We start from the raw sequence: 27735 nt of genomic DNA, 5'->3' as shown, positions 1-27735 counted from the left end.
CCTCACCCTGCTCTCTCCCCTATCCTCCCCTTCTCACCCCCTCTGTCCCCTCTTATCCCCTTCTCTCTGTCCCCTCGCATCCCCTTTTCTCGCTCCCCTCGCATCCCATTCTCTCTCTCCCCCTCACCCCTCCCTCCCCTCTCATCCCCTTCTCTCTTTCCCCCTCACACTGCTCTCTCCCCAACCTCCATGTTTCTCTCTCTCTCCCCTCTCCCCCCTTCTCTTTCTCTCTTCCCTCTCTTCCCATTCTCTTTCCCCTATCTCTCAGGGACATTCAGAGGATCACTCTCCCCAGTATCAGTCGTCTGAGACATTTCACCAATGACACTCTGCTCGACCTGTTCTTCTACAACAGTCCTACCTACTGCCAGACCATAGTGGACACTGTGGCGTCCGAGGTTAACAAGCTCCACTCACTGTTCAAACACAGACACCCAGAATTCACTGGAGCAGTGTCTGTGGTTGGACACAGCCTGGGTGAGACACACAGCCATGCACACACACCAGGGTTCGATAGTGTGATCAAAACAGCATTTGCGACCATTTGACTTGGGAGTGCAACACACATTTTTTCTTTGCAAGGGTGCCAGTGAAATTGTTTAACCTGGTCACATTATAATTTGCTTTATCATCATGATTTATTGAAACAGTAATGTGCAATTGACCAAAAATAAACCAACTTTCTGAAGAGGCAGCAACGGTACAGGTGTGTGTGTGTGTGTGTGTGTGTGTGTGTGTGTGTGTGTGTGTGTGTGTGTGTGTGTGTGTGTGTGTGTGTGTGTGTGTGTGTGTGTGTGTGTGTGTGTGTGTGTGTGTGTGTGTGTGTGTGTGTGTGTGTGTGTGTGTGTGTGTGTGTGTCAGTCAGGACTCGATATGAAGATGGGGGGGTTTCGGGCCAGTAGATCATCCCTGTGAGGCGCTGCTTGGGCCAGTGTAAAAATGATTGTAATATTGCTATTTTTAACCTAGTCTATTGTATTTATCACATGCACACTGCACACACACAGCCTATAGATCAGGGATGGGCATTTGGCGGCCCACAGGCTGCATGCGACCCTTGGCCCCTCTTTTGTAGGCATGCCAATATATATTTTTTTATCAAATAAATAAATATATACACACACACACAAAATGCATTCGGAAAATATTCAGACGCCTTCCCTTTTTCACATTTTGTTACGTTACAGCCTTATTCAAAAATGGATTAAACAAAAAAAAAATGTCCTCCTCAATCTAAACACAATACCCCATAATGATGAAGCAAAAACCTTTTTTTATACATCTTTGCAAATTTATAAAATATAAAAGCGGATACCTTAATTAAATAAGTATTCAGACCCTTTGCTATGAGACTCGAAATTGAGCTCAGGTGCATCCTGTTTCTGAACATTTCAACAACTTTTGAAAGTTTCTTCAAGTGCTGGTCACAAAAACAATCAAGCGCTATGATGAATCTGGCTCTCGTGAGGACCGCCACAGGAAAGGAAGACCCAGAGTTGGGTGCAAAGGATAAGTTCATTCAAATTACCAGCCTCAGAAATTGCAGCCCAAATAAATACGTCACAGAGTTCAAGTAACAGACAGCTCAACATCAACTGCTCAGTGGAGACTGCCTGAATCAGGCCTTCATGATGAATTTCTGCAAAGAAACCACTACTAATGGACACCAATAAGAAGAAGAGACTTGCTTGGGCCAAGAAACGCGAGCAATGGACATTAGACCGGTGGAAATCTGTCCTTTGGTCTGATGAGTCCAATTTTGAGATTTTTTGTTCCAACCGCAATGTCTTTGTGAGATGCAGAGTAGGTGAACGGATGATCTCCACATGTGTGGTTCCCACCGTGAAGCATGGAGGAGGACGTGTGATGGTGTGGGGGTGCTTTGCTGGTGACACTGTCAGTGATTTATTTAGAATTCAAGGCACACTTAACTAGCATGGCTACCACAGCATTCTGAGGCAATACGCCATCCCATCTGGTTTGGGCTTAGTGGGACTATCATTTGTTTTTCAACAGGACAATGACCCGACTCACCTCCAGGCTGTGTAAGGGCTATTTGATCAAGAAGGAGAGTGATGGAGTGCTGCATCAGATGACCTGGGCTCCACAATCACCCTACCTCAACCCAATTGAGATGGTTTGGGCTGAGTTGGTCCGCAAAGTGAAGGAAAAGCAGCCAACAAGTTGTCAGCATATGTGAGAACTCCTTCAAAACTGTTGGAAAAGCATTCCAGGTGAAGTTGGTTGAGAGAATGCCAAAAGTGTGCAAAGCTGTCATCAAGGAAAAGGGTGGCTACTTTGAAGAATCTCAAATATAAAATATATTTTGATTTGTTTAACACTTTTCTGGTTACCACATAATTCCATATGTGTTATTTCATAGTTTATGTCTTCACTATTATTCTACAATGTAGAAAATAGTAAAAATAAAGAAAAAGTGTGTCCACACTTTTGACTGGTACTGTATATATTGTAGTGGCTAAATTGTCCAATATAACATTATTCTTTTAAAAATTATTATTAGGTTATTTTTTTTAAATTGATGAACTCAGTCGTGGTCTCAGCTTACTATTGAAAGTTTGAATAATAAAATACGCAAGGTGCAATTTGGTTGTGCATCAGCAGTCACTAAATTAGCCCATGTCAGCAAAACGTTTTTGGATTGGTAAATTAGTCTAGCGGCCATCTGTTTAAACTTGTAGTAAGCATGGTCGAATTGCCGACCGGGGTGGGGCCCATTGATCATCAGTTATCATATTAAAAACTGCAAACATTTGCACCTACATCCTATGGCCAAATGTGTAGAATTGCTGGAAATTATCTGTACAACTGCTTATTATTCTCTCTGCCCCATGGCAAAATTAATACAATTACATTAAATGAGTTGTACAATTGCTAAATCTTCTGTCAGCCCCATGGCAAAATGTGCAGAATTGCTGCAAACCTGCTATAAAACTGCCCCCCAAAATTCTATGCTCCATGGCAAAATGTGCTGAATTGCAGGAAATTAACTGCGGCCCTTCTTGAGGAGTTCAGATTTTTTGGTGGCCCCAACCCCATTTTAAGTTGTTCACACCTGCTATAGATAGTCTGTCGGGCAGAGAGAGCACGCAGCCTGAAACAGCTGGTTGTTGTGTGGAGGAAAGATCGCCAGCGGAAAGGGTACGAAAGATTTTCCAAGTTATGATACAGTATCTACTAATAAATGTTAAGGCAAAAATGGCTATGCAAGCCAGGTATTTATAAAGTTCAGTCTTGGTTGAATATTTGCATGCACAATTCACTCATAATGAGATTGCCTACCTTGAAAATCAAGACATTTCTCTAGTCTAGGCTCTTTGGTCCTTGAAAAGTCATTGAAGTTAGTCGCCGATTTAAAAGTTCTACCGCTCCAATATAATTATTCCATGATTTCATTTCTGGTCAGTTTTTATGAGAGATGTAACGTTAGGTGCTTTCGTTTGTTTTCCGACGTTTCTATTGAAGTGTGTTGTGCTAGTGTGTTGCCGTAAAACCATGTGCGGTTATTATGAGCAAGATGACATCGAATGTTGCCTTCAACATAGTTGTCCATACAAAGTGTTGCATTACAAACAGAACCCGGTTCTTCGTCTCTTTTACGTTTTAAAACATACAGTAACCCCTCAATATCTCTTCAACATCTCAAATAGCAAGACAGACTAGATACCACATGGACAGACTCCATTAGTTGTGATTGTGTCGGGAGCATGACTATTTAGTCAGGCAATGCCCACATTATTCTGACGTTTTAGAATGTAAAATAATCCTTATTCTAAAATGTATTACATTGAATTTTCCCCTCATCAATTTACACACAATAGCCCATAATGTCTTTTTGCAAATGTATAAAAAGAAAACAACTGAAATATCACATTTACATAAGTATTCAGACCCTTTACTCAGTACATTGTCGAATGGCAGTGATTACAGCCTCAAGTCTTCTTGGGTATGACGCTACAAGCTTGGCACATCTGTATTTGGAGAGTTTCTCACATTCTACTCTCCAGATCCTCTCAAGCTCTGTCAGGTTGGATCGGGAGCGTCACTGCACAGCTATTTTCACTTCTCTCCAGATATGTTAGATCGGGTTTAAGTCTGGGCTCTGGCCGGGCCACTCAAGGACATTCAGAGACTTATCCCGAAGCCACTCCTGCATTGTCTTGGCTGTGTACTTAGGGTCATTGTCCTGTTGGAAGGTGAGCCTTCGCCCCAGTCTGTCCTGAGAGCTCTGGAGCAGGTTTTCATCAAGGATCTTTCTGTACTTTACTCTGTTCATCTTTCTCTCAATCTTTCCCTGACTAGTGTCCCAGTCCCTGCTGCTGAAAAATATCCCACAGCATGATGCTGCCACCACCATACTTCAGCGTAGGGATGGGGCCAGGTTTCCTCCAGATGTGACGCTTGGCATTCAGGTTAATTCAGAATCTTTGTTTCATCAGACATAAAAACCTTGTTTCTCATGGTTAGAGTCCTTTAGATGCCTCTTTGAAAACGTCAAGCAGGCCGTTGTGCATTTTACAGAGGAGTTGGAGGAGTGCTGCAGAGATGGTTGTCCTTTTGGAAGGTTCTCCCATATCCAAAGAGGAACTCTGGATCTCTGTCTGGATGATCAAGGCCCATCCCCCCCTCGATTTGCTCAGTTTGGTCAAGCGGCCAACTCTAGGAAGAGTCTTGGTGGTTCCAAACTTCTTCCATTTAAGAATGATGGGGTCAATGTATTTTTGGGGACCTTCAATACTGCAGAAATGTTTTGGTACCCTTCTCCAGATCTGTGCCTTGACAATTCTGTCTCGGAGCTCTACGAACAATTCCTTCAACCTCATTGCTTGGTTTTTGCTCTGACATGCACTGTCAACTGCAGGACCTTACATAGACAGGTGTGTGCCTTTCCAAATCATGTCCAATTAATTGAATTTACCACAGGTGGACTCCAATCAAGTTGTAGAAACATCTCAAGGAAGATCAATGGAAACAGGATGGACCTGAGCTAAATTTCAAAACTCATAGCAAAGAGTATGAATACTTATGTAAATAAGGTATTTCTAAAAACCTGTTTTCAATTAGTCATTATGGGGTATTGTGTGTGTAGATTGATGAGGAGAAAAATGCATTCAATCAATTTGACAATAAAGCTGTAATGTAATAAAATGTGTGAAAACAGTTAAAACAGTTCAATATCAAATGTAGGTCCTTGAAAATGATAATTAAGTGCTTGAAGAAGTCCTTGAATTTGACCTGCCAATGTATTTATGAATCCTGTATAGGCTACTTGCTCACCACGCAAATGAAAGATAAAATCCCCTGCTATTAAAATGATGCATGCATCATACTGACCCTGGCCAGTATAGATTTTTTCATTTGGGCCAGTAACTTTCAGTTGGCACTGGCCTGGTGTGCCACTGGCAGATTTACCTGAATGTCGAGCCCCGCTGTGTGTGGTGCCTGTAGGGCCTATATACTGTAAATGTCTACCACTTTGTGTAACCGTAATGGCGATGCTAATGATAGCCTAAACTTTTTTCGGGTAGATAGAAAGGCAATTAAAGGGTAACTACAAAGTAGCCTATGCCTACTTGGCAGAATCATGATTATTTTTATCAATCAAGTGGCCATTTGTTTTGAAAACTCCCATCGCATGTGTGCTGCAGAAACACCGCTAGCTAACTGTCTGGCTGGTGCACATCTGAAATAAAGGTTGTCTACACAAAAAATATACATTCCTCAGATTTTTCGCAGACCTCAAATTGTCCCTTGATGTGGTTTTAAGCATTGTTGTGGACTTAGAACATCCAATTTTGTTGTTTTTCTATAAAACATTGTTATTTTGGGAACGAAACCCCTCCCAGAATTTTGGGAAATCAGTCTTTCTCCCCGCTTTCTTTTTTTGTTGCAGTGATATCATTTTGGCGTCTAGTATCGTCTTTTTTTCTTCAAATTCTGCCCTCCAAAGGATTTAGCAGAAAATAAAACATGGCACTAAGAAATCTGCAGAAAATATATTTAGCACTTTATTTGAAGTCTCTTTTCTTTGCTGTAAGAACACAAGGGCCTACTAATTTAAAATACATTTTTGTACAAAGAAAATTGGTGCGAACAAACACACACACCCACACACGTTGTTGGCAAGGGTTTCATTTGTATGATACAGTTTGTCAACTGTCCTCCTCAAAATATGATTTGACAACCATTCTAATTAGAATTCATTCAAATGATGCAAGTGTCTAGAAACACCACCTGTAGGAATCGTACATCTTATACAGGATTGGCCTATCTTGAACTGTGACCTTTATTGAATGACCTTGGATGCCCCTACAGGCTCGCTGATCCTGTTTGATCTGCTGACCAATCAGAAGACAGGATCAGGAGAGGCAGACAGAGATGAGGTAACCAGGTTTTTGCCATGACAGAGACTCAGTATTATTACATACCTGACACACACCTCAAGCTAAACTCCAGGTAACAGAGATCTTTTATAATCTGATAAGGGAATTTATATGTTTAAAGTAATGACTGAAGGCTTCCACCCTGAAATCATATAATTGTATGAAATGTGTTAGTCGTCATAATTCCATAATATGTGTGACTGGACCATTGTGTTGCTGTGTAGTGGTGTGAGAGTTGAAAGAACAAAGGACAACAGGAAAGAGGCTCCTTCCAAGGTCCCTCTAATCTAGGGAGGGAGGGAACGGCATGGAACTGCCAGCTTGGTAGTGATAAACGAGGAATGTGGACTGTTGGGAAAGATACAGCCCACCTACTGTTTGTGTGTCTGTGTGTGCATGTAAGTAGGACTGTGGGGAAAGATACAGCCCACCTACTGTGTGTTTGTCTGTGTGTGTGTGCGTGTTACTAGTTGGTGGATGGGAGTTATAAAATTACATGTCTTTGCATTTTGGACTTTAGAACGTTCTCTGAATAAACTTTACGGACCTTTTGCTGAAGCTGAGTCTTAGCCTAATTATTATTAAACCCAGAGTCTTACAAACCTCGGGGATTGGTCAAAGCTTAAATAATTGTAGTTATAATCATTGGGATTGAAAATTCTCGTGACATAATCTCACAGCAGTGCGGTTCTGTTGCGGTAAATGTACTACATAGCTCACGTCTTCTCAATATTAGGGGGAACTGTAGGCCTCTTAGTGATATACATCCTGCTGTAAAGTGCAATTAAGGTCTAGATGCCACTTTGTTAATGCTATAGACATCACAGTGTATGAATGTAATGACTATCCCATTATATTTATGTTCTATAACATGATAACACCCCTCGTCTGGCCTGTAGGGTCGTAACCGTGACCCCTGCCCTCTGACCTGTGATGCGTTGGAGCAGGCTCTATGCAGAATGGGCCTCCAGGAGCACCTGGCTACACTACAGAGCGTGGACCTAGACCTTGACTCACTGGTGAGACTGTGTGAGTGCGTACCTGCCTGCCTGTCTGTCTGCGTGCGCTAATCTCCCAGTCTTCCCTCAGGCTATGTGTGACGAAACTGACCTGACAGAGCTCGGAATCCCTCTGGGACCGAGGAAGAAGATCCTCAGCTTCATACGGAAGAGACACTTCCTACAGGTCAGGGTTCATAAGGTCACAAAGTACTGTATCTGTGTGTGCAGCGCTTTCATGCAGTGGAGTCTCAGCTGCAAACGTCAGATATTTAACATTCTCATTTATTGTTCTTTGTCACATATTTGTGTGTGTGTGTAGGAGGGTCGGCAGGGAACGGTGCTTTTGGCCCCCGGGCTGCAGGCCCTTCCAGACCCCTCCGAAGATTCCCCCTCTCCCACGGTTAGCTTTGGCAACCAGTCTTCAGAGGCGTCAGCACGCCGACAGCAGTTTCTCAGAGCCCAGTCCATAACCAGCGCCGTTGACTACGAATACTTCGACGTGGGCATTGGACAGGTAACACAAACACACAAAGACACATACCCACTACCTGGGGTTGCGTGCAAGGTGTACTTTGTGGTAACTAACTCTGTAGTGACTAACTCTGTGGTGACTTAATTGGTAACTAACTCAGTCATAATTTGGCAGTAACTTAAATCAGTGGTAACTAAATCAGTGGTAACTCGGAGACAACTAACTCAGTGACAACTAACTTTCTACTCTTGAAACACTGCTCTCAAGGTATCATCACCTCTGCTGCCCTGTCTGATTGGTGTGATCTGTAGTAGTAGTAGTAGTAGTGTCGACGTCGCAGTAGTAGTAGTAGCAGCATTAGTTGTAGTCATAGTAGTAGTCGTCATCGCAGCAGCAGTCGTCGTTGCAGCAGCAGTCGTCGTCGTCACAGCGGCAGTTGTCGTCGTCGTCACAGCAGCAGTCGTCGTCGTCACAGCAGCAGTTGTCGTCGTCGTCACAACAGCAGTTGTCGTCGTCGTCACAGCAGCAGTCGTTGTCGTCACAGCAGCAGTCGTCGTCGTCACAGCAGCAGTTGTCGTCGTCGTCACAGCAGCAGTCGTCGTCGTCACAGCAGCAGTTGTCGTCGTCGTCACAGCAGCAGTCGTCGTCGTCGTCACAGCAGTAGTCATCGTCGGATCAGCAGCAGTCGTCGCAGTAGTACTAGTAGTAGTAATAGTCGTAACACCACTAGTAGTAGTCGTAGTAGTAGTCGCCGTAGTAGTAGTCGCCGCAGTAGTAGTCGCCGTAGTAGTAGTAGTTGACGTAGTAGTAGTTGTTGTCGTAGTAGTAGTCATCGCAGTAGTTGTAATAGTAGCAGTAGTAGTAGTAGCAGCAGCAGTAGACTGTAGTAGTAGCAGCAGTAGTAGCAGCAGCAGTAGACTGTAGTAGCAGTAGTAGTAGCAGCAGCAGTAGTAGCAGCTGTAGCAGTAGTAGCAGCAGTAGTTGTAGCAGCAATAGTTGTATCAGAAGTAGTAGTTGTAGTAGTGGTAGCAGCAGTAGTAGTTGTAGCAGTAGTAGTTGTAGCAGTAGTAGTTGTAGTAGTTGTAGCAGCAGCAGTAGTAGTTGTTGTAGCAGCAACAATAGTAGTAGTTGTAGTAGCTGTAACAGCAGTAGTTGTAGCGGCAGCAGTAGTAGTTGTAGCAGCAGCAGTAGTAGTTGTAGTAGCTGTAGCAGCAGTAGTAGCAGCAGTAGTTGTAGTAGCTGTCGCAGCAGTTGCAGCAGGAGCAGTTGTAGCTGTAGCAGCAGTAGTTGTAGCAGCAGTAGTTGCAGTAGTAGTAGTTGTAGTTGTAGCAGCAGTAGTTGCAGCAGCAGCAGTTGTAGTAGTTGTAGCAGCAGTAGTTGTAGCAGCAGTAGTAGTAGTTCTAGTAGCAGTAGTAGTTGTAGCAGCAGCAGTAGTTGTAGCAGCAGTAGCAGTTGTAGTAGTTCTAGTAGTTGTAGTTGTAGCAGCAGTAGTTGCAGCAGCAGTAGCAGTTGTAGTAGTTGTAGTAGTAGTTGTAGCAGCAGCAGTAGTAGTTGTAGTAGCTGTAGTAGCAGTAGTTGTAGCAGCAGTAGTTGCAGTAGTAGTTGTAGCAGCAGCAGTAGTAGTTGTAGTTGTAGTTGTAGTAGTTGTAGCAGCAGTAGTAGTTGTAGTAGTTGTAGCAGCAGCAGTAGTAGTTGTAGTAGTTGTAGCAACAGCAGTAGTAGTTGTAGTAGTTGTAGCAGCAGTAGTTGTAGCATCAGTAGTTGTAGCAGTAGTAGTTGTAGTAGTTGTAGCAGCAGTAGTTGTAGCAGCAGTAGTAGTTGTAGAAGTAGTTGTAGCAGCAGTAGTAGTTGTAGCAGCAGCAGTAGTAGTTGTAGTAGTTGTAGCAGCAGTAGTAGTTGTAGTAGTTGTAGCAGCAGTAGTTGTAGCAGCAGTAGTTGCAGTAGCAGTAGTAGTAGTTGTAGCAGCAGTAGTAGTTGTAGCAGTAGTAGTAGTTGTAGTAGTTGTAGCAGCAGTAGTTGTAGTTGTAGCAGCAGCAGTAGTAGTTGTAGCAGCAGCAGTAGTAGTTGTAGCAGCAGCAGTAGTAGTTGTAGCTGCAGCAGTAGTAGTTGTAGTAGCAGCAGTAGTTGTAGCAGCAGTAGTTGCAGCAGCAGTAGTAGTAGTTGTAGCAGCAGCAGTAGTAGTAGTTGTAGCAGCAGAAGTAGTAGTTGTAGTAGTTGTAGCAACAGCAGTAGTAGTTGTAGTAGTTGTAGCATCAGTAGTTGTAGCATCAGTAGTTGTAGCAGTAGTAGTTGTAGCATTAGTAGTTGTAGCAGCAGCAGTATTCGTTTTAGTAGCTGTAGCAGCAGTAGTTGCAGCAGCAGTAGTTGTAGCAGCAGTTGCAGCAGTAGTAGTTGTAGCAATAGTAGTTGTAGCAGCAGCATTAGTTGTTGTAGTAGCTGCAGCAGCAGTAGTTGTAGCAGCAGTAGTTGCAGCAGCAGTAGTAGTAGTTGTAGCAGTAGTAGTAGTTGAAGCAGCAGTAGTTGCAGCAGTAGTTGTAGCAGCAGTAGTGGTAGCAGCTGTAGTTGTAGTAGTAGGTGCAGTAGTTGTAGCAGCAGTAGTTGTAGTAGTTTTAGCAGCAGTAGTAGTTGTAGTAGTTGTAGCAGCAGCAGTAGTAGTTGTAGTAGTTGTAGCAGCAGCAGTAGTAGTAGCAGCAGTAGTAGTTGTATTAGCTGTAACAGCAGTAGTAGCTGTAGCAGCAGCAGTAGTAATTGTAGTAGCTGTAGCAGCAGTAGTTGTTGTAGTAGTTGTAGCAGCAGTAGTAGCTGTAGCAGCAGTAGCAGCAGCAGCAGTAGTTGCAGCAGCAGTAGCTGTAGCAGCAGTAGTTGTAGCAGTACTTGTAGTTGTAGCAGCAGTTGTAGCAGCAGTAGTTGCAGCAGTAGTTGTAGCAGCAGTAGTTGCAGCAGTAGTAGTTTTAGCAGCAGTAGTAGTTGTAGCAGCAGCAGTAGTATTTGTAGCAGTAGTAGCTGTAGCAGCAGCAGTAGTAGTTGTAGTAGCTGTAGCAGCAGTAGTTGTAGCAGCAGTAGTTGTTGTAGTAGTTGTAGCAGCAGCAGTAGTAGTTTCAGCAGTTGTAGCAGCAGTAGTTGTAGTAGTAGTTGTAGCAGTAGTAGTTGTAGCAGCAGCAGTAGTAGTTGTAGCAGCAGTAGTTGTTGTAGCAGTAGTTGCAGCAGCAGTAGTTGCAGCAGTAGTTGTAGCAGCAGTAGATGTAGTAGTAGTTGTAGCAGTAGGTGTTGTAGTGGTATCAGCAGTAGTAGTTGTAGTAGTAGTTCTAGTGGTAGCAGTAGTAGTAGCAGCAGCAGTAGTAGTTGTAGCAGTTGTAGTAGTAGTAGTTGTAGCAGTTGTAGTAGTAGTAGTTGTAGTAGCTGTCGCAGCAGTTGCAGCAGGAGCAGTTGTAGTTGTAGTAGCTTTAGCAGCAGTAGTTGTAGCAGCAGTAGTTGCAGTACTAGTAGTTGTAGTAGTAGTTGTAGCAGCAGTAGTTGCAGCAGCAGTTGTAGCAGTAGTAGTTGTAGCAGCAGTAGTTGTAGCAGCAGTAGTAGTAGTTCTAGTATCAGTAGTAGTTGTAGCAGCAGCAGTAGTTGTAGCAGCAGTAGCAGTTGTAGTAGTTGTAGTAGTAGTTGTAGTAGCTGTAGCAGCAGCAGTAGCAGTTGTAGCAGCAGTAGTAGTAGTAGTTGTAGCAGCAGTAGTTGTTGTAGCAGCAGCAGTAGTAGTTGTTGTAGTAGTTTTAGCAGCAGTAGTAGTAGTAGTTGTAGCAGCAGCAGTAGTAGTTGTAGTAGCTGTAGCAGCAGTAGTTGTAGCAGCAGTAGTTGCAGTAGTAGTTGTAGTAGTAGTTGTAGCAGCAGCAGTAGTTGTAGTAGTAGTTGTAGTAGTTGTAGCAGTAGTAGTTGTAGTAGTTGTAGCAGCAGCAGTAGTAGTTGTAGTAGTTGTAGCAGCAGTAGTTGTAGCATCAGTAGTTGTAGCAGTAGTAGTTGTAGCAGAAGCAGTAGTAGTTGTAGAAGTAGTTGTAGCAGCAGTAGTAGTTGTAGCAGCAGCAGTAGTAGTTGTAGTAGTTGTAGCAGCAGTAGTAGTTGTAGTAGTTGTAGCAGTAGTAGTTGTAGTAGTTGTAGCAGCAGTAGTTGTAGCAGCAGTAGTTGCAGTAGTAGTTGTAGCAGTAGTTGTAGCAGCAGTAGTAGTTGTAGCAGCAGTAGTAGTTGTAGCAGCAGCAGTAGTAGTTGTAGCTGCAGCAGTAGTAGTTGTAGTAGCAGCAGTAGTTTTAGTTAGTTGCAGTAGCAGGAGTAGTAGTTGTAGTAGTAGTTGTAGTGGCAGTATTAGTAGTTGTAGTAGTAGTTGTAGCATTAGTAGTTGTAGCAGCAGCAGTATTAGTTATAGTAGCTGTAGCAGCAGTAGTTGCAGCAGTAGTAGTTGTAGCAGCAGCAGTAGTAGTTGTAGCAATAGTAGTTGTAGCAGCAGTATTAGTTGTTGTAGTAGCTGCAGCAGCAGTAGTTGCAGCAGCAGCAGTAGTAGTAGTTGTAGCAGTAGTAGTAGTTGAGCAGCAGTAGTTGCAGTTGTAGCAGTAGTAGTTGTAGCAGCTGTAGTTGTAGCAGCAGTAGTTGTAGCAGTAGTAGTTTTAGCAGTAGTAGTAGTAGTTGTAGCAGCAGCAGTAGTAGTTGTAGTAGCAGCAGCAGTAATAGTAGCAGCAGTAGTAGTTGTAGCAGCTGTAAGCAGCAGTTGTAGCAGCAGCAGTAGTAGTTGTAGTAGTGTAGCAGCAGTTGTTGCAGTAGTAGTTGTTTTAGTAGTTGTAGTAGTTGTAGTTGCAGCAGTAGTAGTTGTAGTAGCTGTAGCAGCAGTAGCAGCAGCAGTAGTTGCAGCAGCAGTAGTTGCAGCAGCAGTAGTTGCAGTAGCAGTAGTAGTTGTAGCAGCAGTAGTTGCAGCAGTAGTAGTTGCAGCAGTAGTTGCAGCATTAGTAGTTTTAGCAGCAGTAGTAGTTGTAGCAGTAGTAGTTGTAGCAGCAGCAGTAGTATTTGTAGCAGTAGTAGCTGTAGCAGCAGCAGTAGTAGTTGTAGTAGCTGTAGCAGCAGTAGTTGTAGCAGCAGTAGTTGTTGTAGTAGTTGTAGCAGCAGCAGTAGTAGTTGCAGCAGTCGTAGCAGCAGTAGTTGTAGCAGCAGCAGCAGTAGTAGTTGTAGCAGCAGTAGTTGTTGTAGCAGTAGTTGCAGCAGTAGTTGCAGCAGCAGTAGTTGCAGCAGTAGTTGTAGCAGCAGTAGATGTAGTAGTAGTTGTGGCAGTAGGTGTTGTAGTGGTATCAGCAGTAGTAATTGTAGCAGTTGTAGTAGTAGTAGTTGTAGTAGTAGTTGTAGCAGCAGTAGTTGCAGCAGCAGTTGTAGCAGTAGTAGTTGTAGCAGCAGTAGTTGTAGCAGCAGTAGTAGTAGTTCTAGTATCAGTAGTAGTTGTAGCAGCAGCAGTAGTTGTAGCAGCAGTAGCAGTTGTAGTAGTTGTAGTAGTAGTTGTAGTAGCTGTAGCAGCAGCAGTAGCAGTTGTAGTAGTTGTAGTAGTAGTTGTAGCAGCAGTAGTAGTAGTAGTTGTAGCAGCAGTAGTTGTTGTAGCAGCAGCAGTAGTAGTTGTTGTAGTAGTTTTAGCAGCAGTAGTAGTAGTAGTTGTAGCAGCAGCAGTAGTAGTTGTAGTAGCTGTAGCAGCAGTAGTTGTAGTTGTGCAGTAGTAGTTGTAGCAGCAGCAGTAGTAGTTGTAGTAGTAGTTGTAGTAGTTGTAGCAGTAGTAGTTGTAGTAGTAGTTGTAGTAGTTGTTGCAGTAGTAGCAGCAGTAGTTGTAGCAGCAGTAGTTGTAGCAGTAGTAGTTGTAGCAGCGCAGTAGTAGTTGTAGCAAGTAGTTGTAGCAGCAGCAGTAGTTGCAGCAGTAGTAGTTGTAGTAGTTGTAGCAGCAGTAGTAGTTGTAGTAGTTGTAGCAGTAGTAGTTGTAGCAGTTGTAGTTAGTTGTAGCAGCAGTAGTTGTTGTAGTAGTAGTAGTTGTAGTAGTTGTAGCAGCAGTAGTTGTAGTTGTAGCAGTAGTAGTAGTTGTAGCAGCAGTAGTAGTTGTAGCAGCAGTAGCAGTAGCAGTAGTAGTTGTAGCAGCAGTAGTAGCAGCAGCAGCAGTAGTTGTAGTAGTAGTTGTAGTTGCAGTAGTAGTTGTAGCAGTAGTTGTAGCAGCAGTAGTTGTAGCAGTAGCAGTAGTAGTTGTAGCATAGTAGTTGTAGTTGCAGTATTAGTAGTAGTAGTAGTAGTTGCAGTAGTAGTAGCAGTAGTTGTAGTAGTTGCAGTAGTAGTTGTAGCAGCAGTAGTTGTTGCAGCAGTAGTTGTAGCAGCAGTAGTTAGCAGCAGCAGTAGTAGTTGTAGCAGTAGTAGTAGTTGTAGCAGCAGTAGTAGTTGCAGCAGTAGTTGTAGCAGCAGTAGTGGTAGCAGCTGTAGTTGTAGTTGTAGCAGCAGTTGTTGCAGCAGTAGTAGTTGTAGTAGCAGTAGTTGTAGTAGTTGTAGCAGCAGCAGTAGTAGTTGTAGTAGTTGTAGCAGCAGTAGTAGCAGCAATAGTAGTTGTAGTAGCTGTAACAGCAGTAGTTGCTGTAGCATTAGTAGTTTGTAGTAGCTGTAGCAGCAGTTGTTGCAGCAGTAGTTGTTGTAGTAGTTGTAGTAGTTGTAACAGCAGCAGTAGTAGTTGTAGTAGCTGTAGCAGCAGTAGCAGCAGCAGTAGTTGTAGCAGTAGCAGCAGCAGTAGTTGCAGTAGCTGTAGCAGCAGTTGTAGCAGCAGTAGTTGTAGCAGCAGTAGTTGTAGCAGCAGTAGTTGCAGCAGCAGTAGTTGCAGCAGCAGTAGTTGCAGCAGTAGTTGTAGCAGTAGTAGTTGTAGTTGTAGCAGCAGCAGTAGTTTTGTAGCAGTAGTAGCTGTAGCATCAGCAGTAGTAGTTGTAGTAGCTGTAGCAGTAGTAGTTGTAGCAGCAGTAGTTGTTGTAGTAGTTGTAGCAGCAGCAGTAGTTGTTGCAGTAGTTGCAGCAGTAGATGTAGTAGTAGTTGTGGCAGTAGGTGTTGTAGTGGTATCAGCAGTAGTAGTTGTAGCAGTTGTAGTAGTAGTAGTTGTAGTAGCTGTAGCAGCAATAGCTGTAGCAGCAGTAGTTGCAGCAGCAGTAGTTGTTGTAGCAGTATTTGCAGTAGCAGTAGTTGTAGCATTAGTAGTTGTAGTGGGATCAGCAGTAGTAGTTGTGGTATTAGCAGTAGTAGTTGTAGCAGCAGTAGTAGTTGTAGCAGTAGTAGTTGTAGCAGCAGCAGTAGTAGTTGTAGCAGTTGTAGTCGTTGTAGTAGCTGTAGCAGCAGTAGTTGCAGTAGCAGTAGTAGTAGTTGTAGCAGTTGTAGTTGTAGCAGCAGTAGTCGTTGTTGTAGTAGTTGTAGTAGTTGTAGTAGTGGTATCAGCAGTAGTAGTTGTAGCAGTAGTAGTAGTTCTAGTAGTTGTAGTAGTAGTTGTAGTAGTTGTAGTAGCAGTAGTAGTTGTAGCAGCAGCAGGGTTGTAGTAGTTGTAGCAGCAATAGCTGTAGCAGCAGTAGATGCAGCAGCAGTAGTTGTAGTTAAGCAGTAGTTGCAGCAGTAGTTGCAGCAGCAGTAGTTGCAGCAGTAGATGTAGCAGCAGTAGTTGTAGCAGCAGTAGTTGCAGCAGTAGTAGTTGTAGCAGCAGCAGTAGTAGTTGTAGTAGTAGTTGTAGCAGCAGCAGTAGTAGTTGTAGCAGTAGTAGTTGTAGCAGTAGTAGTTGTAGCAGCAGTAGTAGTTGTATTGGTATCAGCAGTAGTAGTTGTAGTGGTATCAGCAGTAGTAGTTGTAGCAGTAGTAGTTGTAGTGGTATCAGCAGTAGTAGTTGTAGCAGCAGTAGTAGTTGTAGCAGCAGTAGTAGTTGTAGTAGTTGTAGCAGTAGTAGTTGTAGTAGTTGTAGCAGCAGTAGTTGTAGCAGCAGTAGTTGCAGTAGCAGTAGTAGTTGTAGCAGTAGTTGTAGCAGCAGTAGTTGTAGCAGCAGTAGTAGTTGTAGCAGCAGTAGTAGTTGTAGTTGCAGTAGTAGTTGTAGCTGCAGCAGTAGTAGTTGTAGTAGCAGCAGTAGTTTTAGCAGCAGTAGTTGCAGCAGCAGTAGTGGGAGTAGTAGTTGTAGTAGTAGTTGTAGTTGCAGTATTAGTAGTTGTAGTAGTAGTTGTAGCATTAGTAGTTGTAGCAGCAGCAGTATTAGTTATAGTAGCTGTAGCAGCAGTAGTTGCAGCAGCAGTAGTTGTAGCAGCAGTAGTTGTAGCAGCAGCAGTAGTAGTTGTAGCAATAGTAGTTGTAGCAGCAACATTAGTTGTTGTAGTAGCTGCAGCAGCAGTAGTTGCAGCAGTAGTAGTAGTTGTAGCAGTAGTAGTAGTTGAAGCAGCAGTAGTTGCAGCAGTAGTTGTAGCAGCAGCAGTGGTAGCAGCTGTAGTTGTAGTTAGCAGCAGTAGTTGTAGCAGTAGTAGTTTTAGCATCAGTAGTAGTTGTAGTAGTTGTAGCAGCAGTAGTTGTTGTAGTAGTTGTAGCAGCAGCAGTAATAGTAGCAGCAATAGTAGTTGTAGTAGCTGTAACAGCAGTAGTAGCTGTAGCAGCAGCAGTAGTAGTTGTAGTAGCTGTAGCAGCAGTAGTTGTTGCAGCAGTAGTTGTTGTAGTAGTTGTAGTAGTTGTAACAGCAGCAGTAGTAGTTGTAGTAGCTGTAGCAGCAGTAGCAGCAGCAGCAGTAGTTGCAGCAGCAGTAGCAGCAGCAGCAGTAGTTGCAGTAGCTGTAGCAGCAGTTGTAGCAGCAGTAGTTGCAGCAGCAGTAGTTGCAGCAGCAGTAGTAGTTGTAGCAGCAGTAGTTGCAGCATTAGTAGTTTTAGCAGCAGTAGTAGTTGTAGCAGTAGTAGTTGTAGCAGTAGTAGTATTTGTAGCAGTAGTAGCTGTAGCATCAGCAGTAGTAGTTGTAGTAGCTGTAGCAGCAGTAGTTGTAGCAGCAGTAGTTGTTGTAGTAGTTGTAGCAGCAGCAGTAGTTGTTGCAGCAGTCGTAGCAGCAGTAGATGTAGTAGTAGTTGTGGCAGTAGGTGTTGTAGTGGTATCAGCAGTAGTAGTTGTAGCAGTTGTAGTAGTAGTAGTTGTAGTAGCTGTAGCAGCAATAGCTGTAGCAGCAGTAGTTGCAGCAGCAGTAGTTGTTGTAGCAGTATTTGCAGTAGTAGTAGTTGTAGCATTAGTAGTTGTAGTGGGATCAGCAGTAGTAGTTGTGGTATTAGCAGTAGTAGTTGTAGCAGCAGTAGTAGTTGTAGCAGTAGTAGTTGTAGCAGCAGCAGTAGTAGTTGTAGCAGCAGCAGTAGTCGTTGTAGTAGCTGTAGCAGCAGTAGTTGCAGTAGCAGTAGTAGTAGTTGTAGCAGTTGTAGCAGCAGTAGCAGCAGTAGTCGTTGTTGTAGTCGTTGTAGTAGTTGTAGTAGTGGTATCAGCAGTAGTAGTTGTAGCAGTAGTAGTAGTTCTAGTAGTTGTAGTAGTAGTTGTAGTAGTTGTAGTAGCAGTAGTAGTTGTAGCAGCAGCAGGAGTTGTAGTAGTTGTAGCAGCAATAGCTGTAGCAGCAGTAGATGCAGCAGCAGTAGTTGTAGTTGCAGCAGTAGTTGCAGCAGTAGTTGCAGCAGCAGTAGTTGCAGCAGTAGATGTAGCAGCAGTAGTTGTAGCAGCAGTAGTTGCAGCAGTAGTAGTTGTAGCAGCAGCAGTAGTAGTTGTAGTAGTAGTTGTAGCAGCAGCAGTAGTAGTTGTAGCAGTAGTAGTTGTAGCAGTAGTAGTTGTAGTAGCTGTAGCAGGAATAGCTGTAGCAGCAGTAGTAGTTGTTGTAGCAGTAGTTGTTGTAGCAGTAGTTGTTGTAGCAGTAGTTGTAGTAGCAGTAGTTGTTGTAGCAGTAGTGGCAGCAGTAGTTGGAGCATTAGTAGTTGTAGTGGTATCAGCAGTATTAGTTGTAGCAGTAGTAGTTGTAGCATTAGTAGTTGTAGCATTAGTAGTTGTAGTGGTATCAGCAGTAGTAGTTGTAGCAGTAGTAGTTGTAGCATTAGTAGTTGTAGTGGTATCAGCAGTAGTAGTTGTAGCAGTAGTAGTTGTAGCATTAGTAGTTGTAGTGGTATCAGCAGTAGTAGTTGTAGTAGTAGTAGTTGTAGTAGTAGTTCTAGTGGTATCAGCAGTAGTAGTAGTTGTATTGGTATCAGCAGTAGTAGTTGTAGTAGTAGTTGTAGTAGTTGTAGTGGTATCAGCAGTAGTAGTTGTAGCAGTAGTAGTAGTTGTAGTGGTATCAGCAGTAGTAGTTGTAGCAGTAGTAGTTGTAGCAGCAGTAGTAGTTGTATTGGTATCAGCAGTAGTAGTTGTAGTGGTATCAGCAGTAGTAGTTGTAGCAGTAGTAGTTGTAGTGGTATCAGCAGTAGTAGTTGTAGCAGCAGTAGTAGTTGTAGCAGCAGTAGTAGTTGTATTGGTATCAGCATTAGTATTTGTAGTGGTATCAGCAGTAGTAGTTGTAGCAGTAGTAGTTGTAGCAGCAGTAGTAGTTGTATTGGTATCAGCAGTAGTAGTTGTAGTGGTATCAGCAGTAGTAGTTGTAGCAGTAGTAGTAGTTGTAGTGGTATCAGCAGTAGTGGTTGTAGCAGTAGTGGTTGTAGCAGCAGTAGTAGTTGTATTGGTATCAGCAGTAGTAGTTGTAGTGGTATCAGCAGTAGTAGTTGTAGTAGTTGTAGTGGTATCAGCAGTAGTAGTTGTAGCAGTAGCAGTAGTTGTAGTGGGATCAGCAGTAGTAGTTGTGGTATCAGCAGTAGTAGTTGTAGCAGCAGTAGTAGTTGTAGCAGTAGTAGTTGTAGCAGCAGCAGTAGTAGTTGTAGTAGTAGTTGTAGCAGCAGCAGTAGTCGTTGTAGTAGCTGTAGCAGCAGTAGTTGCAGTAGCAGTAGTAGTAGTTGTAGCAGTTGTAGCAGCAGTAGCAGCAGTAGTCGTTGTTGTAGTCGTTGTAGTAGTTGTAGTAGTGGTATCAGCAGTAGTAGTTGTAGCAGTAGTAGTAGTTCTAGTAGTTGTAGTAGTAGTTGTAGTAGTTGTAGTAGCAGTAGTAGTTGTAGCAGCAGCAGGAGTTGTAGTAGTTGTAGCAGCAATAGCTGTAGCAGCAGTAGATGCAGCAGCAGTAGTTGTAGTTGCAGCAGTAGTTGCAGCAGTAGTTGCAGCAGCAGTAGTTGCAGCAGTAGATGTAGCAGCAGTAGTTGTAGCAGCAGTAGTTGCAGCAGTAGTAGTTGTAGCAGCAGCAGTAGTAGTTGTAGTAGTAGTTGTAGCAGCAGCAGTAGTAGTTGTAGCAGTAGTAGTTGTAGCAGTAGTAGTTGTAGTAGCTGTAGCAGGAATAGCTGTAGCAGCAGTAGTAGTTGTTGTAGCAGTAGTTGTTGTAGCAGTAGTTGTTGTAGCAGTAGTTGTAGTAGCAGTAGTTGTTGTAGCAGTAGTGGCAGCAGTAGTTGGAGCATTAGTAGTTGTAGTGGTATCAGCAGTATTAGTTGTAGCAGTAGTAGTTGTAGCATTAGTAGTTGTAGCATTAGTAGTTGTAGTGGTATCAGCAGTAGTAGTTGTAGCAGTAGTAGTTGTAGCATTAGTAGTTGTAGTGGTATCAGCAGTAGTAGTTGTAGCAGTAGTAGTTGTAGCATTAGTAGTTGTAGTGGTATCAGCAGTAGTAGTTGTAGTAGTAGTAGTTGTAGTAGTAGTTCTAGTGGTATCAGCAGTAGTAGTAGTTGTATTGGTATCAGCAGTAGTAGTTGTAGTAGTAGTTGTAGTAGTTGTAGTGGTATCAGCAGTAGTAGTTGTAGCAGTAGTAGTAGTTGTAGTGGTATCAGCAGTAGTAGTTGTAGCAGTAGTAGTTGTAGCAGCAGTAGTAGTTGTATTGGTATCAGCAGTAGTAGTTGTAGTGGTATCAGCAGTAGTAGTTGTAGCAGTAGTAGTTGTAGTGGTATCAGCAGTAGTAGTTGTAGCAGCAGTAGTAGTTGTAGCAGCAGTAGTAGTTGTATTGGTATCAGCATTAGTATTTGTAGTGGTATCAGCAGTAGTAGTTGTAGCAGTAGTAGTTGTAGCAGCAGTAGTAGTTGTATTGGTATCAGCAGTAGTAGTTGTAGTGGTATCAGCAGTAGTAGTTGTAGCAGTAGTAGTAGTTGTAGTGGTATCAGCAGTAGTGGTTGTAGCAGTAGTGGTTGTAGCAGCAGTAGTAGTTGTATTGGTATCAGCAGTAGTAGTTGTAGTGGTATCAGCAGTAGTAGTTGTAGTAGTTGTAGTGGTATCAGCAGTAGTAGTTGTAGCAGTAGTAGTAGTTGTATTGGTATCAGCAGTAGTAGTTGTGGTATCAGCAGTAGTACTTGTAGTAGTTGTAGCAGCAGTAGTAGTTGTAGTAGCTGTAGCAACGGTAGTTTTAGCAGCAGTAGTTTTAGCAGCAGTAGTTGCAGTAGTAGTAGTTGTAGCAGCAGTAGTTGTAGCAGTAGTTGTAGCAGCAGTAGTTGTAGTTGTAGCAGTAGTAGTTGCAGTAGTAGTTGTAGCAGCAGCAGTAGTTGTAGTAGCTGTAGCAGCAGTATCTGTAGCAGCAGTAGTTGCAGTAGTAGTTGTAGTAGTTATGTCAGCAGTAGTAGTTGTTGTAGTGGTATCAGCAGTAGTAGTGCTAGTAGTTGTAGTTGTAGTAGTTGTAGCAGCAGTAGTAGTTGTAGCAGCAGCATTAGTAGTTGTAGTAGCTGTAGCAGCAATAGCTGTAGGAGTAGCAGCAGCAGTAGTAGTAGTAGCAGCAGTAGCAGCAGCGGTAGTAGTAGCAGCAGTAGTAGTAGTAGCAGCAGCAGCGGTAGTAGTAGTAGCAGTAGTAGTAGTAGCAGCAGCAGTAGTAGTAGTAGCAGTAGTAGTAGTAGCAGCAGCGGTAGTAGTAGCAGCAGTAGTAGTAGCAGCAGTAGCAGCAGCGGTAGTAGTAGTAGCAGTGGTAGTAGTAGTGGCAGCAGTAGTAGTAGTAGCAGCAGCGGTAGTAGTAGTAGCAACAGCAGCAGTAGTAGTAGTAGCAGTAGCAGCAGCGGTCGTAGTAGCAGCAGCAGTAGTAGTAGTAGTAGCAGTAGTAGTAGTAGCAGCAGCAGTAGTAGTAGTAGCAGCAGTAGCAGCAGCGGTAGTAGTAGCAGCAGTAGTAGTAGCAGCAGTAGCAGCAGCGGTAGTAGTAGTAGCAGTGGTAGTAGCGGCAGCAGTGGTAGTAGTAGCAGCAGCAGTAGGTAGTAGTAGTAGCAGCAGCAGCAGTAGTAGCAGCAGCAATAGCAGCAGCGGTGCAGTAGTAGTAGCAGCAGCAGTAGTAGCAGCAGCAGTAGTAGTAGCAGCAGTAGTAGTAGCAGCAGCAGCGGTAGTAGTAGTAGTAGCAGTAGTAGTAGCAGCAGCAGTAGTAGTAGTAGTAGTAGTAGCAGTAGCAGTAGTAGTAGTAGCAGCAGTAGTAGTAGTAGTAGTGTAGCAGTAGTGCAGTAGTAGTAGTAGCATTAGTAGTAGTAGTAGTAGTAGCAGCAGCAGCAGTAGCTGTAGTAGTAGTAGTAGCAGCAGCAGTAGAATTAGTAGTAGTAGCAGCAGCAGTAGTAGTAGTAGTAGTAGCAGCAGCAGTAGTAGTAGTAGTAGTAGCAGCAGTAGTAGCAGCAGTAGTAGCAGCAGCAGTAGTAGTAGTAGTAGTAGCAGCAGCGGTAGTAGTAGTAGTAGTAGTAGTAGCAGCAGCAGCAGTAGGAGCAGCAGTAGTAGTAGTAGTAGCAGCAGCAGTAGTAGTAGTAGCAGTAGTAGTAGGTAGTAGCAGTAGTAGTAGTAGCAGCAGTAGTAGTAGTAGCAGCAGTAGTAGTAGTAGCAGCAGTAGTAGTAGTAGCAGCAGTAGTAGTAGTAGCAGCAATAGCAGCAGCGGTAGTAGTAGCAGCAGCGGTAGTAGTAGCAGCAGCGGTAGTAGTAGCAGCAGCAATAGCAGCAGCGGTAGTAATAGTAGCAGCAGTAGCAGCAGCAGTAGTAGTAGCAGCAGTAGTAGTAGTAGCAGCAGTAGTAGTAGTAGCAGCAGCAGCGGTAGTAGTAGCAGCAGTAGTAGTAGTAGCAGCAGTGGTAGTAGTAGCAGCAGCAGTTGTAGTAGCAGTAGCAGCAGTAGTAGTAGTAGTAGCAGCAGCGGTAGTAGTAGCAGTAGTAGTAGTAGTAGTAGTAGTAGTAGTAGCAGTAGCAGCATAGTAGTAGTAGTAGTAGTAGTATAGTAGTAGCAGTAGTAGTAGTAGCAGCAGTGGTAGTAGTAGTAGCAGCAGCAGTAGTAGTAGTAGTAGTAGTAGTAGTAGTAGTAGTAGTAGTAGCAGCAGCAGCGGTAGTAGTAGTAGTAGTAGTAGCAGCAGTAGTAGAATTAGTAGTAGTAGCAGCAGCAGTAGTAGTAGTAGTAGTAGTAGCAGCAGCGGTAGTAGTAGTAGTAGTAGTAGCAGCAGTAGTAGTAGAATTAGTAGTAGTAGCAGCAGCAGCAGTAGTAGTAGTAGTAGCAGCAGCGGTAGTAGTAGCAGTAGTAGCAGTAGTAGTAGTAGTAGCAGCGGTAGTAGTAGCAGCGGTAGTAGTAGCAGCAGCAATAGTAGTAGTAGCAGTAGTAGTAGTAGCAGCAGCAGCAGTAGTAGCGGTAGTAGTAGCAGCGGTAGTAGTAGCAGCAGCAATAGTAGTAGTAGCAGCAGCGGTAGTAGTTGTCGCAGTAGTCGTAGTAGTAGTAGCAGCAGCGGTAGTAGTAGCAGCAGCAGCAATAGTAGTAGTAGTAGCAGCAGCGGTAGTAGTAGTAGCAGCAGCAATAGTAGTAGTAGCAGCAGCGGTAGTAGTTGTCGCAGCAGTAGTAGTAGTAGTAGCAGCAGCGGTAGTAGTAGCAGCAGCAGCAGCAGTAGTAATAGTAGTAGCAGCGGTAGTAGTAGCAGCGGTAGTAGTAGCAGCAGCAATAGTAGTAGTAGCAGCAGCGGTAGTAGTTGTCGCAGTAGTCGTAGTAGTTGTAGCAGCAGTAGTAATAGTAGCAGCAGTAGCAGCAGCTGTGTAGTAGTAGTAGCAGCAGTAGTAGTAGTAGCAGCAGCGGTAGTAGTAGTAGCAGCAGCTGTAGTAGTAGCAGCAGTAGTATTAGTAGCAGCAGCAGCAGTAGTAGTAGTAGTAGTAGCAGCGGTAGTAGTAGCAGCGGTAGTAGTAGCAGCAGCAATAGTAGTAGTAGCAGCAGCGGTAGTAGTTGTCGCAGTAGTCGTAGTAGTTGTAGCAGCAGTAGTAGTAGTAGTAGTAGCAGCAGCAGTAGTAGTAGTAGTAGCAGCGGTAGTAGTAGCAGCCGTAGTAGTAGCAGCAGCAATAGTAGTAGTAGCAGTAGTAGTAGTAGCAGCAGCAGCAGTAGTAGTAGTAGTAGTAGCAGCGGTAGTAGTTGTCGCAGTAGTCGTAGTAGTTGTAGCAGCAGTAGTAGTAGTAGTAGTAGTAAAGGTGACTGTGAGGTCTAACTAGCCCTCCTGCTTGTCTCCCTCTGCCTGCCTGGACAGACCAACGGGGGCATAGCCAAGGGACAGGTCTGTCACACTGTCTCTCTATACAGGACATGCTGTTGGTTGTGCCTCCCAACACTAGTTCTCTTCTCTTTCCTCTTCCATTTCCTCTTATGCTCCTATCCTCATAGAAAGCATTAGAATGTATCCTTAGAAAGAACTCCAGCCCCGCCCCTAAACTCAACACCAATGTGACCAGTCAACTAGTCTGTCAGGCCCTCTCAAAGATCTATTCTACTGTCCTCATATAAGTCAGACAAATCTCTCATTCCACCTCCACCCTTCCTTCCATATAGGACTCTCACTGTTACCAGGATACATACTGTATGTACATGAACACCTCCACTGTTCATGCCTGTGAGTCCTCATCTCCATGGTTTCCTGCTATCTGCTGTGAGGGTACCCAGACCTTGTGTTGCCATCACTGTTTGCTGGCTTGTTGTGATGCATGAACATTTTGCACCCATGTTGAATGTATGTATGTGTGTGTGAATGTTATTGGGTCGTTATTTTTCACCGTATTGACCCATGTATTATCACTTAATGTTGACATTTTGCATGGGATCGATTTCTATTGGGCTGTTCAAGCCTATTGTCTTGGTTTTCTCTGGGCTGAATATACACGTGATTTATAAACCCCACCAACTCTCTCTCTCGCTCACTTTCCTTCCCTCCCTGTCTTCTCTCCAGGTGTCCATTAACTACCCCCAGCTGGCATTCCATCCTCAGACCTTCTTTGCGTTCGGTTCTCCCATCGGAATGTTCCTGACCGTCCGTGGACTCAAACGCATCGACCCAAACTACACCTTTCCCACCTGCAAGAACTTCTATAACATATACCACCCTGTAAGCACACACATACACACCATTCCTGAGATTTGTATAATATAACACCCACACACGTGCACACATCCGATTTATTGGGACATGGCTTGTTCTCTCTCCCTCTAAAGTTTGACCCTGTGGCCTATCGGATCGAGCCCATGATTGTGTCTGAGTCAGACCTAGAGCCCATGCTGATCCCACATCACAAGGGCCGCAAGAGGATGCACCTGGGTACGGATATCAACCTACTTTTCTATCAATACGTCTGTTAAAGAATTCATCTTTGTGTCTGTAATGTGTTGTGGTGTTGAAAAGCCTTATGACATGAAATATAATAACATTTGGAGTGTGTGTGCAGGTGTGTGTTCTCTAGAGTTGAAAGAGAGTCTGACACGGATGAGTACTGACCTGAAGAATAACGTTCTCGGCTCGTTTCGTACTGCCTGGCAGTCTCTGGTCCGAATGCCTGTCGCTGCACTGCCCCCTGTGGAGGATGGAGAAACTACAGCAGAGAGATCCCTGCAGGAGACAGAGAGTAACACATATGCACACACACAGAGTCAGTGCATTACTGCTCTGCGTAGGCTAATACCCCAAGTTTTAAGGCTTTTAACATAACTGTTAACATCCAGTCCTCAGCATGTTTGAAGCGTGTGAGAGTGTTTTTGCTGACATGTCTAACCTTGTCTCCTCCTGCATGTTCCCTTTCCTCTCCTCTCTGCTGTTCTGGTGTTCTTTCCTTTACCCTGACCCCTAACCCCTGACCCTAGCCCCTGCAGCAGCCTGCGCTGCTGTGAGGGAAAAGAGTAAGGCTGATTTGTGGACTAAAATTCTGGAGTGGCCCAAAGCCCTTCACTTACATTACTTCCAAGGTAAGAAGCCAGGAGATATGGAGGCCAGAATGATCTACTGTATGGGTGGTCTGACTGTCAGCTGCAGCCCAGAACTCTGTACACAGAGAATACTCCTTACAGCACCCCCTCTGTCAGAGAGAGAGACATAGCCGCGCCTGTGTGCACTCACAGATATGGTAATTTAACTTTTTGTAGCAACAATGGCCGGTTATTTGGCCTCATATTTTGTCTTGAACTTGGATGAAATAGCCTAATATTTAGAGTTGAAATTGTCCTCTAGGCATAGAGTCCCTTAGCTACCTGGAAATTGAAGCCTGATATGGGCCTCAAAGCATTTATTTTAAGGCTACTCCTAGCTAAAGCAGTATTTTCTGACAGACTAGTTACAATAATATTTCAGTTATATCTATGGACTGATTTTAAAACTAGATAATGAAGCTAGACATAGTGTGGTTAAATCAATAGCATTAACTGTCTTCAGGAAAGTATCCATCTTACCTTGGATGTGTTCTGTTGACGCAGTGTCTCACAGCTCACGCTCTTCAGTAGTGTGTTATTATCCTCCTTCTTCTCTCAGCATATCAAGCCTTTTAAACACTCTCTTCTTAGCATATCTCACCTGTTGCCATGTTATCTCTGAGCCCCTTCCCCCATCACCTGTCCCCTCTCCCATGCACCTGGCCCCTCCCCCTGCACATGGCCTCTCCCAGTGCCTTGATAGACTGCCTGACTTGTGGCTGCTGCTTCCTGAAGCTCAGCTTTATTTTTCTTTAACCCCACTCACTAACTCCTCTCACAAACTCTACTCGTTCACTCCCTATGCACACTCAACTCTCTAACTCCCCTCGCCCACTGAACTCTCACTCCACTCGCTAACTTTCTCTCTACAATTTCTAGCAATCTCCCCTCCCCTTCGATATCTTTCCTTCAAACAGGAGTTACTTACCTGGCCCAGAAACACTTGTCATTCCCAGGTAGCTTCATCATCTGCAGATTTGTATGTGCAAAATGGCAGAAACTTCACTAATCCTATTCATTAGAAGTCTAGGTGCATCTGCAAATGGCAAGTAAGGGCTAGGAGTTGTTTCTGGACTGGACATAGGAGTCCGTCTGCCTCTGTGTGATTGGTCCATCTCTGACCCTGCAGGTGTGCATGAAGAGGTGGAGTCTCCAGGGTCGGCGGAGGACAAGGGGCGTCAGGTGAAGGTGGGGATGCTGAATGGAGGGCGGAGGATAGACTATGTACTGCAGGAGGCGCCCATTGAGAGTTTCAACGAATATCTGTTTGCCATCCAGTCCCACCTCTGCTACTGGTCAGTACCTGTGTGTGTGTGTGTGCGTGTCCTTGTGTGTGTGTAATGCTAATCCTTTAGATTTTGGGGATTTATTAGGATCCCCATTAGCTGATGCCAATTACCCCTTGACATGTTCCACATTTTGTTACGTAACAGCCTTATTCTAAAATGTATATATATTTTTTCCCTTATCAATCTACGCACAATACCTCATAATGACAAAGCAAAAAAAGGTTTATTGAAATTTTTGCTAATTTATCAAAAATACATAAATATTCGGACCCTTTACTCAGTACTATGTTGAAGCACCTTTAGCAGCGATTACAGCTTCGACTCTTCTTGAGTATGACGCTACAAGCTTGGCACACCTGTATTTGGGGAGTTTCTCCCATTCTTCTCTGCAGATCCCCTCAAGCTCTGTCAGATCCCCTCAATCCAGAGATGTTAGATCGGGTTCTGGGCTCTGACTGGGCCACTCCTGCATTGTATCGGGCGTGTGCTTAGGGTCGTTGTCCTGCTGGAAGGTGAACCTTCGACCCAGTCTGAGGTCCTGAGCACTCTGGAGCAGGTTTTCATCAAGGATCATTCTGTACTTTGCACCGTTCATCTTTCCTTCGATCCTGACTAGTGTCCCAGTCCCTGCCACTGAAAAATATCCCAACAGCATGATGCTGCCACCACCATGCTTCACCGTAGGGATGGTGCCAGGTTTCCTACAGACGTGATGCTTGGCATTCAGGCCAAAGAGTTCAGTCTTGGTTTCACCAGAGAATCTTGTTTCTCATTGTCTGAGAGTCTTTAGGTGCATTTTGGAAAACTCCAAGCGGGCTGTCATGTGCCTTTTCTTTTACTGACGAGTGGCTTCCGTCTGGCCACTACCATAAAGGTCTGATTGGTGGAGTGCTGCAGAGATGGTTATCACCTTCCTGATCAAGTCCCTTCTCCCCCGATTGCTCAGTTTTGCCTGGCAGCCAGCTCTAGAAAGAATAATGGAGGCCACTGTGATCTTGGGGACCTTCAATGCTGCAGAAATAGTTTGATACCCTTCCCCAGATCTGGGCCTCGACCCAATCCGGTCTCGGAGCTCTACGGACAATTCCTTTGACCTCATGGCTTGGTCTCTGACATTCACTGTCAACAGTGGGACCTTTATATAGACAAGTGTACATTTCCAAATCATGTCCAAACAATTTAATTGACCACAGGTGTCTTCCAATCAAGATGTAGAAACATCTCAAGGATGATCAATCGAAACAGGATGCACCTGAGCTCAATTTCGAGTCTCATAGCAAATGGCCTGAATACTAATGTAAATTAAACATTATTAAAATTATAATTG

The 27735-nt window shown here is 44.0% G+C and overlaps 1 protein-coding gene across 10 annotated transcripts in view; it reads left to right on the top strand.

Annotated features, from left to right (window-relative positions):
* LOC124036401 (phospholipase DDHD2-like) overlaps nucleotides 1–27735 on the top strand; it is a 36068-nt gene that overhangs the window by 6451 nt on the left and 1882 nt on the right. For 6 of the 10 annotated variants that reach the window (XM_046350948.1, XM_046350949.1, XM_046350953.1 and 3 more), the window contains 11 exons: nucleotides 269–477; nucleotides 6337–6404; nucleotides 7304–7423; nucleotides 7494–7589; nucleotides 7725–7919; nucleotides 23420–23446; nucleotides 24113–24268; nucleotides 24376–24478; nucleotides 24621–24782; nucleotides 25018–25119; nucleotides 26249–26414. In XM_046350948.1, coding sequence (XP_046206904.1) covers nucleotides 269–477; nucleotides 6337–6404; nucleotides 7304–7423; nucleotides 7494–7589; nucleotides 7725–7919; nucleotides 23420–23446; nucleotides 24113–24268; nucleotides 24376–24478; nucleotides 24621–24782; nucleotides 25018–25119; nucleotides 26249–26414 — 1404 coding nt within the window. Of the gene's footprint in view, nucleotides 1–268; nucleotides 478–6336; nucleotides 6405–7303; nucleotides 7424–7493; nucleotides 7590–7724; nucleotides 7920–23419; nucleotides 23447–24112; nucleotides 24269–24375; nucleotides 24479–24620; nucleotides 24807–25017; nucleotides 25120–26248; nucleotides 26415–27735 lie in introns of all 10 variants that reach the window. The other 4 variants (XM_046350954.1, XM_046350956.1, XM_046350955.1 and 1 more) reach the window with 4 other exon arrangements.

The sequence above is a fragment of the Oncorhynchus gorbuscha genome, linkage group LG05 (assembly GCF_021184085.1).
Source record: "Oncorhynchus gorbuscha isolate QuinsamMale2020 ecotype Even-year linkage group LG05, OgorEven_v1.0, whole genome shotgun sequence".
NCBI classification, from domain to species: domain Eukaryota; kingdom Metazoa; phylum Chordata; class Actinopteri; order Salmoniformes; family Salmonidae; genus Oncorhynchus; species Oncorhynchus gorbuscha.
This window is presented reverse-complemented; position numbering and strand designations above follow the sequence as displayed.